This window comes from Pelodiscus sinensis, chromosome 1, assembly GCF_049634645.1.
Source record: "Pelodiscus sinensis isolate JC-2024 chromosome 1, ASM4963464v1, whole genome shotgun sequence".
Taxonomy (NCBI): Eukaryota; Metazoa; Chordata; order Testudines; family Trionychidae; genus Pelodiscus; species Pelodiscus sinensis.
This window is the reverse complement of record NC_134711.1, coordinates 109,049,371-109,063,188: the sequence shown is the minus strand read 5'-3', so window position 1 is coordinate 109,063,188 and position 13,818 is coordinate 109,049,371. Positions and strand designations below refer to the sequence as shown.

General features: G+C 46.3%; 1 protein-coding gene across 1 annotated transcript in view; it reads left to right on the top strand.

Annotated features, from left to right (window-relative positions):
* CACNA2D4 (calcium voltage-gated channel auxiliary subunit alpha2delta 4) overlaps positions 1–13,818 on the top strand; it is a 169,428-nt gene that overhangs the window by 10,365 nt on the left and 145,245 nt on the right. The window contains exons 3-5 of the mRNA XM_075941238.1: positions 8,265–8,381; positions 10,338–10,397; positions 12,312–12,474. Of these exons, the coding sequence (XP_075797353.1) occupies positions 8,265–8,381; positions 10,338–10,397; positions 12,312–12,474 (340 nt within the window). The remainder of the gene's footprint in view (positions 1–8,264; positions 8,382–10,337; positions 10,398–12,311; positions 12,475–13,818) is intronic.

Genomic DNA, 13,818 nt, shown 5'->3' with positions numbered 1-13,818 from the left:
ATCACTGCCACAGTGAGCACAGGGGAGCCAGGGGGGAGCCAGGCACAGGGGATGGCAGAGGCTGTTTCGGGGGAGGGTGCGAGAGTGGCTTTGCGAGCCGCACTTTTGGAGGAGAAGAGCCGCGGGTTGGCCACCCCTGCTCTACTAGCTGCCAAGGCTTAATTTGCTTGCATGGCCTCTGTAAATAGCACTTGGTGGGTGGCCTTTGAAAGTGTTTAGCGCTAGCCTGTCCCTGCACCCAGTGAATGGTAAATTGGAGAGCAGGGCTCAGCCAGAGCTGAGTATTGTTGAAAATCACCCTCAAGTGGCTGCCTGAGCCTGCTGGTGGAATTGGTCTCCCTGTGTTCTGATTCCAGGCAAGAGGTGCCCCTAGTGGTATCATTCTCTTCACCCAATCTCCCGAAGGATTCTGCCCCAATTATGCCCCAGCAAAAAGTACGTTTCCAGGAGTGGGGAGAAGTGAGAATAGTTTCTATAGCAATGTACAGTTACAGTAAAAGCTGTAACAAAAAACAGGACTATGTAGCACTTTAAAGACTAACAAGATGGTTTATTAGGTGATGAGCTTTCGTGGGCCAGACCCACTTCCTCTTTCGTCTGGCCCACGAAATCTCATCACCTAATAAATCATCTTGTTAGTCTTTACAGTGCTACATAGTCCTGTTTTTTGTTTCAGCTACACCAGACTAACACGGCTACATATCTAGTAAAAGCTGTATTATCCAGCCCTGTACCAACCCGCAAGCTCTACAGACCGACGTTTCTGATCAATACAGAAAGTCCGGTTGATAGGCCATTTGGTGCAGGGCTCCTGGCTTCTTTTTCTGTCTCAGCCACTGGCCTGCTGGGTGACCTTAGACAAGTCATTTCACCTCTCTGTGTCTCTATTTAGACTTTTAAGCTCCTTGGGAGAGTAGCAGTACTAAGCCTAGCACTGCGGAGCTTCTAGATGCTATTTCTAGTAATAGCAGTGACCATGTTCAGAATCCAGCAAAATCTTACAGGAGACCAGAGACATCTCAGAGACAAGAGAAGACTGATTTCTGACTGAAAAGCAATTTGATTCTGATCAGCAAATGAAGCTCAGGATTCACAGAGTAGAGATGGCACCTGATAGAGGAGCAACCTCTCATTGAATAGTCTCACTTCACCTGCCCCAAAGATGCTGACCAGTGCACTGATGCAGAGAAAGAGGTATTTGCTCCTTTCTTGTGCACAACAGAGACAGTCTGCACTGCATGCAGATGGACTGTGCTTTGTTATTCTTGACACCAGAGCAGAAACCTGGCTCCGTAGTGTCTCGGGAAGAACGCCACTCACTGAGTCACCGTTGTCACTTCCTGTGGGAGCTGGGTTTGATTTCCCAGCCAACACAGCCCTGCGTACGCTCCTCATCTCTGAGTAATCTCCCCAAGCCCACTTCTCATCCAGGTCAGACATTCCTAGAGAAATACACATGCAGCTCAAAAAAGTCAGAATTACCTCTCCCCCTGACTTCCCTTCAAATTCTATTTATTTTTGTCTCTTGTCTTGGGGTTTCCCTCTCTCTCCCTGCTGTGCCTATTTCCCCAGGTCCTTCTTCACTCTCTGTCCTGTCAGGAAACTCTAACTCAAACACCATCCATAAGCACCTTAAAGCAGATAAGCTTGAAGGACTTCAGTCTGCAGGCATGACACATATAGCTGTGGAAAAAGAGAGGTTTCATGGGGCTACAATCAGGTCTCCTCCTAATGCAGGAATGTGAGCAAAGCTCTTAAGATAGCTGAAACTTGTTTTGAAAGAGGCCAGACCTACAGGCAGCTTTGATGTAATTCAGCACATGCACACACACGTGTGCACCCACTCTCAAGTTAAGGTCAAGCTTGGGGTTTGAATGCACAGAAGTCAGATCATTCAAATACAAGGGTTTCCAAAGCAATAGTGGCATATTTGAGCTATGTGGCACATTTCACACAGGAAATATGTTGGCTTGCTGCTACATATTCAGCATTATAGGTACGTGGGGCACTTTGCAGACAAATACAAGGACAGCTCTCTTCCCCAATGGACTTACAAGACAGAGGCCAAATCCTGGAGTTCTTTTCTCAGTGATTCCTCACTCCTCACTTAGACAAAACTCTGAAGTTAAGGAGAGTTTTTCTTGTGTAAGGATATAGTAAAAACCTGAGTAATAACAGTAAGGACTTCAGAATTTGACCGTGCAATTAGGAGCTTGATAGTCTTACAATGTAACTAAATTCTTGTTGCTACTAGCACGATAATTTTTTAATTTCCTGTTTTTTCTACATTTCAATCTCCCATTTCATTAATTAACATTTAACATGAGTTTCACTAACAGTTTTTGCTTGCTTTTGTTGTTTTAAAGAATATTATCAAGGCATTCCCATTGCAACCCACACACCGCTGCTTTCCATCTTACCCGATACCTCCAACCTGTATCCATCCCAAGAGGTCCAATAAATCCTTAGGCTGTGTTAGAATTATGATGACACTGAGAAGCAACATGCAGTCCCATTCCTCCGCAAGCAGTGAGCCAAGAACCACCAGGGACATGGACATGGACATGGACATGGACACGGCAAATATTGCATGGTCACTAAAGGATGTTTAAAAATTGCTTTGCTCTGGTCTGCTGAAATCTCTGTTGCAATGCACTGACTCTTTGTCTGGGTACAGTCACAAAGCATACTTGTTCTTTCAGTTTAGGGGTTCCTTTTCTGTAAGCCCAATTTTGAAGACGTAAATAGGACTGAACTGGTTCACAGGCCTTTTGTGTTCAGAGAGGTGAATTTCATACAAATTGCTTTCAACCAAGAGAGAAATTACTTTAAATGAGTCATTTCTTTTCTTAAGTAAATGCAAGTAAAAATGTGTTAATTGTGCAATAAATAATACTAACTCCCGATAACTTCTAATAATTTGATAAAAAGGGCTGGTTCATTCCTCCCCACTGGAAAATCCATGGGAGGAGAAAGCAAAGCAGAAAACCCAGAGAACTGCATGAGGATGACAAAGTACATTTGAAGGGCAGAAAAAAATCAAAGCTTGGTTTTGCAATGTCTTGTTGAGTTTGCCGGCTGTATCCTTAGGGATGCCAACTTTCTGAACAAAACAAAACACCCTTGCTCCATCCCACTCAATCCATCTCCTCTCACTCCATTGCTTGCTATCCTCCACCCACCCTCCCTCACTCACTCACACTGGATTAGGAAGGGTCCCTTTTCAATTGGGTGCTCAGTTGATAACTGGACACATGATTGTCCTATATATAATCTACCAGTGGCACTCTGTTATACAACTGCCACATGACCACTGTGGAGAATTTCAGTGACCATAAAACCCAGCCACATCACGGTAAACTTGGTTGACCATGCTCTGAAGGACACATGAATCAGGATTTGACTCTAAGTAACTTAATTACTTACTATTGTTTTTACTGAATAAAAAGAGGTCACTGCGGGTATGTCTACACTACAAAGTTAGTTCGAACTAACGGACGTTAGTTCGAACTAACTTTAATAGGTGCTACACTAGCGCTCCGCTAGTTCGAATTTGAATCGAACTAGCGGAGCGCTTAGTTCGAACTAGGTAAACCTCATTTTACGAGGACTAACGCCTAGTTCGAACTAGCTAGTTCGAACTAAGGGCTGTGTAGCCCTTTAGTTCGAACTAGTGGGAGGCTAGCCCTCCCCAGGTTTCCCTGGTGGCCACTCTGGCCAACACCAGGGAAACTCTATGCCCCCCTCCCGGCCCCGGACCCTTTAAAGGGGCACGGGCTGGCTACGGTGCCCGTGCCAGGTGCAAGCCTGCCAGCACCCAGCTAGCAGACCCTGCACGTGGCACGGCACAGAGCCACCCACCCGATGCCCCCCACCCCACCCCCTCTTGCCGGGACCAGGCTGGCGGCTCCCGGGAGCTTGCCCTGGACCGCAAGAGGCGGGCACCTTCCTGGGCTAGTGCGGACATCGTGGACCTCGTCCACGATCTCCGCACTAGGCACAGGAAAGTGGCCGTCTAGGGCAGGAGAGCTGCCAGCCTGGCCACCCAGGACCAGGTGTGCATGAAAATCAAGGGGGTCCACTGAGACCCCCGACACTGAGCCCTGAGCTTACAATGGCCGTCCTGGGTCAGACCAAAGGTCCATCTAGCCCAGTAGCCTGTCTGCCAACAGCGGCCAACCCTAGGGACCCTGGAGGGGATGGACCGAAGACAATGACCAAGCCATTTGTCTCGTGCCATCCCTCTCCAGCCTTCCACAAACTTTGGGCAGGGACACCACTCCTACCCTCTGGCTAATAGGACTCCATGGACCCAACCTCCATGACTTGATCTCACTTCCCTTTAAACTCTGTTCTAGTTCTAGCCTTCACAGCCTCCTGCAGCAAGGAGTTCCACAGGTTAACTATTTGCTTTGTCAAGAACAACAACTTTCTCTTACTAGTTTCAAGCCTGCTACCCATTCCTTTCCTTTGGTGTCCTCTAGTCCTTCTTTATGGGAACTCAGGAAGAACTTTTATGAATGCACCCTCTCCACCCAACCCCTGCTTTTAGAGACCTCTATCCTGTCCCCCCTCCATCTCCTCTTTTCTAAGCTGAACAGTCCCAGTCTCTGTAGCCTTTCTTCATCTGGGACCTGTTCCCAACCCCTGATCATGTTAGTTGCCCTCCCCTCTCCCAGCCTTTCTCTTCCCCTCTCCCACCTCCTTTTCCCAGTCTCCCCCAGTTTTTTTTCAATAAAGACAGAGTCAATGTTGGAAGAAACGTTATCTTTATTTTGTACATCAATAAGAAGGGGGGCTAAGGAAGGGTAAGTGGAAGGAGGTGAGGGAGGAATGGGGTACGAGCCCCCGATGGGGAGGACTGGGCTTGCTCTGCGGGCTTCTGGGGGTGGAAGCTCTCCTGCAGCCCCCCAATTACTCCCTCTCCCCAGATGGCAGCCTGCGGCAAGTGCAGCCGGGCTGATGGCCGAGTGGTGTGATGTGCCCAGTGTGGGCACTCAGGGCACTCCAAGCCAGAACTTCTTTGCAAGCGGGGCACCCCTTAGAACTGTGTGTCCGGGGTGGGGGTCGGGACCCTTTAAGCGCAGCCCTCGGCTAGCCTGAGACAGCATCTCCATGCTCTAAGTCCTCCTTTTATGCCCTGCTGGCACTGCTTCCGGCCATCCTTAAGCCCTGTTCAGAGTCCACTCAATGTGGACTTGCTAGTTCGAACTAGCAAAACGCTAGTTCGAACTAGTTTTTAGTTCTAGATGCGTTAGTTCGAACTAGCTTAGTTCGAATTAACTAATTCGAACTAAGTTAGTTCGAACTAGCGCTGTAGTGTAGACGTACCCTGCGGGTGACTTCAGTGGTCCAGGATTTCACACTCACTGTATTTAGTTAATTAGAAATTGTAAAATGAATATGTTTCCTAGAACCAATTCCTGCTTTCCTTTGTGGCTAAACCCCCTCTTGGCTTCAGCAGGAGATAAGGCTTGAGTAAGAAGATTACTAAATATGTGCAGAATGGACAGAACAGACCAATTAAATAATGAATGTTAAGTGATTTTGCTGGGTGAGGGTGGAATGTCTTTCTCTGACTTAAGCAGTGGCACTGTCAATGAGTTATACAATGCTAAGTACTTAGTGGACTAAATTTCATGGAGGTTGGAGCAGGAACATATATTTAGCAATGTAGGTCACTTCGCAGACACAGCAAAGGATACAGAACTCTTGGTCCTCAGCCTCCCCCACTTGCACTGAAGGAGAATCCCAATTAGTTGTCATTGCTGTTTTAAAGGCGTGATGTAGCTTACAAACCTAGACAATTTTTCTGTTTTGTGATTTGTATACAAGCAATTTATTGAGGGTTTTCTTCTGCTGGTGGTGGGGTTGGTTTTTTTTGGTGTTTTTGACTGTTATTGAAAAATACTTGCTGAATGATTTCAGCAAGTGAATTTGGATTTATATTTGATAAACAAGATTCTAAATGTAATCTGCATTGGTTAGTTTTGATTGGTCACAGAAGTCTACCTCAACATTTAGAGTGCACTTATCACTATGGTAACTGATCATAATACCTGAGGTCACATGGCATTAATTGTGTTCCCGAATCCCTACTCTTAGGATGTGAATATTCTTGCAGCAAATAATCCCTAGAGGTCCTGTTAAAATTCATGTTTTCATCAACATTCCAGCCACTAAAATGATTTGCTAAAATATTTCATGGAAAATGAAGACAAGGATACATGAACACAGTCCCAATGACTTCAGTGATGATGATGTGCAATATTCTCCCCACCCCAGAGAATTGTAAGGGTTGAGCTGTGCACACTATGCATGTCTGGGCTCTTAACATACATGGTGACTGGTAAACTCACGTGTCCCTGGTTACTGATATCCTTTTAACTTCTAATTGCTGATGTGTCAGAGGCATGATCAAAATAATTGACAGGCATGAAAAGTGCCGTTATTACCATGCTAGAGCTAAAAGGCTGTGGGGCAACACTCACTGGTCCATGCTGGGCAACCCCAGTTTATCCACTGATGATGGTGTTTTCTTTGCACAGAGCATGCATGCAAGTGCTAATATAGTTTTCCCAGATGACTTGTGCTCAGCAAGAGATTACTCTGATCTCACAGGGGAGGGGCCTGATTAAATCCCCCTCCCCTGAGTGGCAGAGATCAGCTTCTCTGCAGATGAAACTATGACATAGATAAATGGGACAGACTGGCAGCGGCTGGCATGCATCCCGTGGTCTCGTCATCATCCAGGGCCTTCCGTTTGTGAGCTGTACGTCTCCTGTTGGTAGTGTTGCTGTGCTAACCTTGGCAATCAGCCCCTCATCTTCTTTTCCCCTCCCCCGCCCAGTCCAGCAGCAGCAGCAGCATGGATGCGAGGGCTGGAGTTTTTAATCCAGTAAAGCCTCGCTCTGTTAATCATGACAGAACTAGCAGCATCCACATGTGCCGGCCACAAGCTGGGTATGATTCTATTTCTGTCCAACCTCTTTAGCCCTTTCCCATCCTCCAGGCATTTCAGACTCCACATGTGCCCGGCAGCCTTCTCTATTGATGAGTGAGCTTGTCTAGCAATAGGAGCCCTAGTTGCTTATCCCAAAGAAATTCACACTCCTTCCCTATCTTCCATGCCCACCTGCACTCATTTTATACTGTGCTGCGGAGTGAGCCTCAGGCGAGAGCATTGATGTGCTGCCAATATTTTAAGGCAAAACCTTCTCCTTGTAGCCTGTTTATAAATCTTATGCATGTGGAGGGAGAGAAGGAGATGCAAATTCTGCAAAGAGTGAAGCTAAGGGACTAAAGGAATCTATTAATTCGTGTTCCCTGCTTACATCAAAACACTCGTCACCATCTCCACTAGTGGAAGAAGGTCGCTGTCCTTCTGACAGAGGTTAATTACGTTTTTCTTTTTGCAGCTGGGTCCTCTTCCTGCTTCCATCTCATCTGTTCAGCTTTTATTGTTATTTGTAAAGGGAAGACAAAAGGACTATACCACATCTAACATCGATACTGCAGGGGCAATTTAGACGCACAGAATATAATTGTCCAGTTTGGAATTTGGACAGAATACTGTGGGGTGGATACTGTTTTGTATCAGAAGTTGGCTGGAACAACTGTAAAGTTGTCAGGACTTTGTCTCACCCAGTGGAGGGCATCCCCAGCTCTCATGCTCATTAACTCTGTGGCAGGGAATTGCTCGGGAAGAAACATGCCGCCAAGTCAATCACTAGCACTATTCACTGCACCTCCTGGGTTTGGCTTGGAGATTTCCCATAGCAGTGCTGATAAGATCCTATCCTCTATGGCTTGCGAGAGTTGACAAGAGCTCAGCTCAAGATGATATGGTGGCAGGCATGCGTGGTACATATACAGTTGTCACTGAGACAGACACACACAGAGGCAGGTTTTCAAAACTTGGCTCCATTTTTGCACAGCTTGCGGGTGTGAATAACCACAGGCGCATTTTTTACACAGATGATCATTTGCTGGTGCAGCTGAGGTAACTCAGACCACCATAAGCAAGTGATGTCACCAGCAAATCGTTACTTAGGCCTACAGCTCTAAATGAACTGCCTTATGCACTCATTATTTGCATGGGTCCAACTGTAGAGAAGAAAAGGAAGCCATAGAAAAGGCCAGATGAAAATCCTTTTAGATGCATCTCTCCTCACTAATTAGAATGTCCAGCTCATGTAATTGATTCATGACTTCCCTAGTGAAACTTTTATTCAGTGAGGATTTCTTTCCTTTTTTTTGAGCAGAAGTACAAAGATGTGGAGCCCACTCTGAAGATCAAGGAGGTGGATGGCTTGGAGTTGGTGAAGAAGTTCTCAGAGGAGATGGAAAGCATGCTGCGCAGAAAAGTAGAAGCTGTTGAGGTACACACTTCAGAACTGTATGGGCCAGTCCCTTTCTGCCAGCCACAAAGGTAGAGACACTGAAGGCCGAATGTTTAAAGGTATTTAGGCTAGGAACCTAAAAACTTAACCGGCTACCTGGGAAGCATTAGGCTACCCAGAATGCTTACATGGTAACTGGTTAACCTGATTGCTGGCCACATGGAGCTATCTGTCAGGAACCAGGTCAGGGTGGCAGGCAGAGCCACATGGCAGGCAGGCGGGACCCCATCCGTGGGCCTGCTGCAGGGGCCTCAGTGGGGGCAGGCAAGACCTGGTCCAGGCTGCACCACGGTAGCCCCAGATACCAGCACTGTCCCCAGCGGCCCTGGACCTGGCCGCACCACAGCCAGATTGCACAGTCACTCCAGCTGGTGATGGCCCATGGGCCAGGCATTTGAAACCTTTGTTGTAGCCACTAGCAGAAAAATACTGGTATAGAAACAGAGGAGTTGCAGCCTCTCCATCGGCCAAGTGTGAAAAATGAAATAAGTGATTCAGCTAGCTTAGAAATGAATATGAGGAAATGAACATTCAGCCAACAGATCCAGAGCTAACGCTCCAGAAGTAGAGAGACAACTGCAGTGGGCAGCAGTGCACGCTGGTTATTGAAGAGCATAGCCTGTTTAAACATTGTAAGGCCCAGTGTGGCATACTGTGACTACTGAAGCTGAGCAATACCTGTGTGCTATGGGTTTGGCTCTGGCAGCTGTCTGAGAATGTGCACTGTGCACGTTAGTTGCTCTCTGATTGGGTGAGGTTCTTTGACCTGTGTTATATAGGGAAATCAAGCTAGAATCTTCATCATAATGGTCCCTTCTAGTCTTAATAGCTATGAAACTATTGTGTGCCAGTGTATGTACCCTAATTAATAGAAGTGCAGATTCAAAGTCACAGAGTCCTGGCTCCTTAAAAACTATTTGGTGTGAAAAAGTAAAGATGGGCCAAACTGACAATGGTTTTAGGGTTTGATGGGGTTTTTTTGTTTTTTGTTGTTGTTGTTTTTAGATCTGGATCTAAAGGAAAGTTTGGGTATGTTCAGATCCAGGGTTTTGGGTTGACTCATCAGAGTGCTAGGGACATTCCATGAAGTTTAGACTCTGATCCAAACTTTCCCCAAGTTTGGATTGCTTTATTAAAGCCCATAGTACAGCAACAGCCTATTGTGCAATGTAAGAGTGCAACTACACTGCACCATAGGTTGAAATAATTTGAGCTGCGCAAATTGCGTATCTTATTTCAATGTTATTTCAAAATAAGTGCTATTCCAAAATGTCCCTTGCTCCTTGCCGAATGAGGTTTACAGGGTTGTCGGAACAATGAGCCCCTTATATTTTGAAATAACGGGCGCACTTGATAGCACTGCAGTGTAGATGTAGCCTAAATGTGGCTACATTTGAGCAGGAGTCCATCTTAATCTAAACAAATGATCAATTGAGGTAATGGAATGTAAGATTTGATCATGCAAATGATTATTTTCACTTCCATAGCTGGCAAAGGTTACAAATGGTCATAACATTTCCCATCCCATTTAAAAAGCCACTCATCACACTGTTTACATCAGTTCCCTTTATGTCAGCAATAGGCTGAAGCCCCGCTGACTCTGGTTTGTCTTTTTCACAGAGCGCCAATGAAAGTGGAATAAAATCTTCTGCTGTTTTTTGGAATGAAAGTCTGTCTCCACAAATATGCTCAGTGCCATGTATTCATTGTTTGGGGGGGAATAAAGCTTTAGGAATGAGTAGCTGCGCATGCGCTCTCCAGATTTGAAACCTGCAGCATAAAACTTTAGTTCCTTTATTGGTTTCCTCTGTTGTGCCGAACTAGATCTGAAGTCTGAATCACTGGGGTTTTCAGTATTGTGTGAACAATTCAAACTTCTGAAAAGACTTGTCTAGAGTTTCCCACTCATCCCCCCTTTGTGTGTGTTTGCATTAGAGGCTGGTGGAAGCAGCAGAAGATGCAGATCTGAACCACGAATTCAACTCCTCACTGGTGGTACGTTCATATCCTTCAGTGACAAAGCCCTGATTCATGTGACAGGGAGCCTCAGCGGCATGGGCTGCAGATCCCAAGAGAGCTAGTAATCTAAGCATCTTATTTCTGGGCATGTTGGTGATCTCGCCTTTAGAGCACCCCACAGCACACTATTAACTCACTCCTGTCTCACTAGGGCTATGTCTAGACTGCAGCCTTCTTTCGAAAGAGGCTCTTTCGAAAGCATCTTTCGAAAGAGCCTCTTTCGAAAGATCGCGTCTAGACTGCAGGCAGATCTTTCGAAAGAGCAATCCGCTTTTTCGAAAGAGAGCACCCAGCGAGTCTGGATGCTCTCTTTCGAGGAAGCCCTATTTACATTGAAGAACGCCTTCTTTCGAAAGAGGAACTTTCGAAAGAAGGCGTTCTTCCTCGTGAAACGAGGTTTACCGCCATCGAAAGAAAAGCCGTGTTCTTTCGAAATAATTTTGAAAGAACGCGGCTTGAGTCTGGACGCAGGGGAAGTTTTTTCGGGAAAAGGCTACTTTTCCCGAAAAAACCCCTGAGTCTGGACACAGCCTAGGAGTCATCCTGATTAAATAAGTGACTCCCATGGCAGGTGCAGGGAAGGATGGCAGCTCCTCACCCTGCCACAGCGGAGTAAGCTCATGCTGAAGAAAACCCTTCATATTCTTGCTGCACATGCTGGTGGCAGCCGGGGACATTGCGGAAAGAGGTGCTGAATCCTTCACTTCATACACCCTGGCACCCCCAGCTGTGGCTAATTCATGGGATACCCTTAAAGGTGATCTCCAAAGGGGGATCTCTTGTGAGCTGTGTCATCCTGGGATAAAGGGGTGTTTTCTGATCAGCAGGAGAGGAAGTGGAGTTTTAACAGGGGGACTGAGAATGATGGATAAGTGGAAATTCTCTTCTTCCTCCTGCTTTGGTCTATTCCACCATAAACCTCACTTCTTATCATTCAGCTGTCAAAACCTGGTGGGGCTGGTGAGTTGAAATGATCACAGATTTGGAAATGACTGCCAAATAAAATTGATGAATTGGCCATTTTCAGTTCGACTGGAGCTAGCTGGATACATTTGTCAAAGAGGGTGGGAAGCAGGGATGCAAAATCCCAGTTAATCAATTAACTAGTTAAATGTTATGTTTAACCGGTTAGCCAATTAAACAGGAGTGGGCAGAGGGGCCACTGGTGCAGCATCCCTTCTGCGGCAGGAGCTGCTCTGACCAGGACGGGTCCACTGCAGATAGGGGCTGCTCTGGCCAGCCTGGAATACCCCTGCCTTCTGTGAGCTGGGCCAGGCCCATCACAGGCTGCAGCTACTCCAGCCGGGCTGGAGTGCCACCAACCCCCATTCACGGTGGGCCTTGTAGGGCTGGTGCAGCCTGCTGCCTGCAGAAGAGAGGGGCTGCTCCAGCCTGCTGGTTAACCATTCACTTCCCTAGTAGTGAGAAGAATGAAAGAGTGAGGCTTCCTCTACACTGCATGCTTCTTTCAGTGGTGTGTAGCATATCTACCCCCCAAGCACAGATCTCAGTAGCAGTGTAGATGGTCAGGCATGGCTTGGACCAGTAGAATATAGACACACCTGAAAGGTATGATCATGTACCCAAGTACATGTTTCTCTACTCATCCAAGCCAGGCCTTTCTGTGCAATTTTTAGCATCAGGAAAATATTTCAGTGTCAGGGGAAATCTCTGGCAGCAAGGAAAGGTTCCAGAAGTGGGGAAAGACTGTGCAGACTCTCTGTTACTGGAGCTTTTCATCACTGCGGAGAAGGATCTGGGAGTGGGGAAGGCACCGGCAGGAGGGAGGCAAGGGGAAAAGCAGAGAGGTTTTTTTCCCCTGGCAGCACCGATAATGAACTCTCTTGCTGTTTTTCCCCTTCGCTGTGCCTCATTTCCCCTCATCAACAGTTTGATTACTACAACTCTCTCTTGATTAACGAGAAGGATGAGAATGATAATTACGTGGAGCTTGGAGACGAATTCATTCTGGAGCCAAACGAGCATTTCAATAATCTGCTGGTGAACACGACATACAGTGATGTGCAACTCCCAACCAATGTCTACAACAAAGGTAATAAGGCTCTTCCCTCTGACTTCCCAACCCTGAAAAGGTAGCCTGGAAACTACTGTGGAAGAGTAGTATACTAGATATAGGAGGTCAACAAGTGAAAGACAGAGAATAAGGGTTACGCTGTGACTTTAAGGCACTGTCCTGGGGCACGTCTAGATTTGCTTTCGCTTTCGAAAGAAGATAAGCAATTTTGCGCCAAATTTGCATATCTTCTTTCCAAAGTGAAAGCAAGTCTAGACATGCCCCTGGTGGCAGCAGGAAGCTCTGGGAGGTGTCATGCCTCCTGCAATTGTGGTTGGTTATTGTCCTTCCCACCTTGCACGTCCACATATCTGCCAGTCACAATCTGGCCTTAAATCAGGAGCTGGCCTATCTCTATTGGAGTTGGTAGGCAGGAGCTTCGTAGCCCTCACAGGCTGAGGCTCTTGATCACAATTATCCTAAAGTTGCTGCCCTCTCTTCTATTGAGATAGCAGGCTGCCCCCAGCCACTGACTCTGCACTTGCCAGACCACCAGTCCTTTTCCTTGTGTAGCTTTTGGCAGGAAATTCTCCCTTTCTTCTGTCTCATGTTGGGCTTCTCTCCTATGACTGTCTGTATGCTAGTTTGGTGCAGCTACAGGAGCAAAGAGAGGCAGGGGCTGGTGATTACCTCTTTAGCCATTACATCATTCCACAACCAATGTAGAGAGAGAATTTTTCTCCCACAAATTTATAAATGAATTTCATACTGAGCTGAGAGCCTGAAGGACTTTAATCTGGGGCACAAAAGACCCATGTATTCCATAGACACACATTCCTTTGGAGTGTCTAATTCAACTACTGACCACACTCAGCCTGCGTAACCTATAAAACCACAACTTCAGCTACTTAAACTAGGTCATCTATTATCATCCAAGCAGCCAAGTTTCTAGCCCAGTGATACCCAGACAGAGACTTGGAAGCTGCAAGTGTCCCTTTAATGTGTCTCCATCCTATGGCGCTTTGCAGCACATGATGTTAAAACTCTGTGACTTAATTATTAACCAAATATAAGTTATTAACCAGTCGTGGTGCTTGTGCTACGTTACTAACCAATTGTAATTTGGTAAAACAATAGTTGGTCAGTCATATTGCTGTGAGAATAATATACATTCAGTGGCACAAGGAATTCACACCACTGTGACTCCTTTGGGTTATGTTGATCACAAGTTTGGCTCTTGAATCACTGAGTTCTGAGTGTCACTGCTCTAGCCCTTCACTTACAAACACACATAATTCCCATGATTTATTTGGCCCTTTTAAAGCCTTGCCTCATTATTTGCGATGCCATTTAATTTAGAAATTATACACACCACTGCAAAGT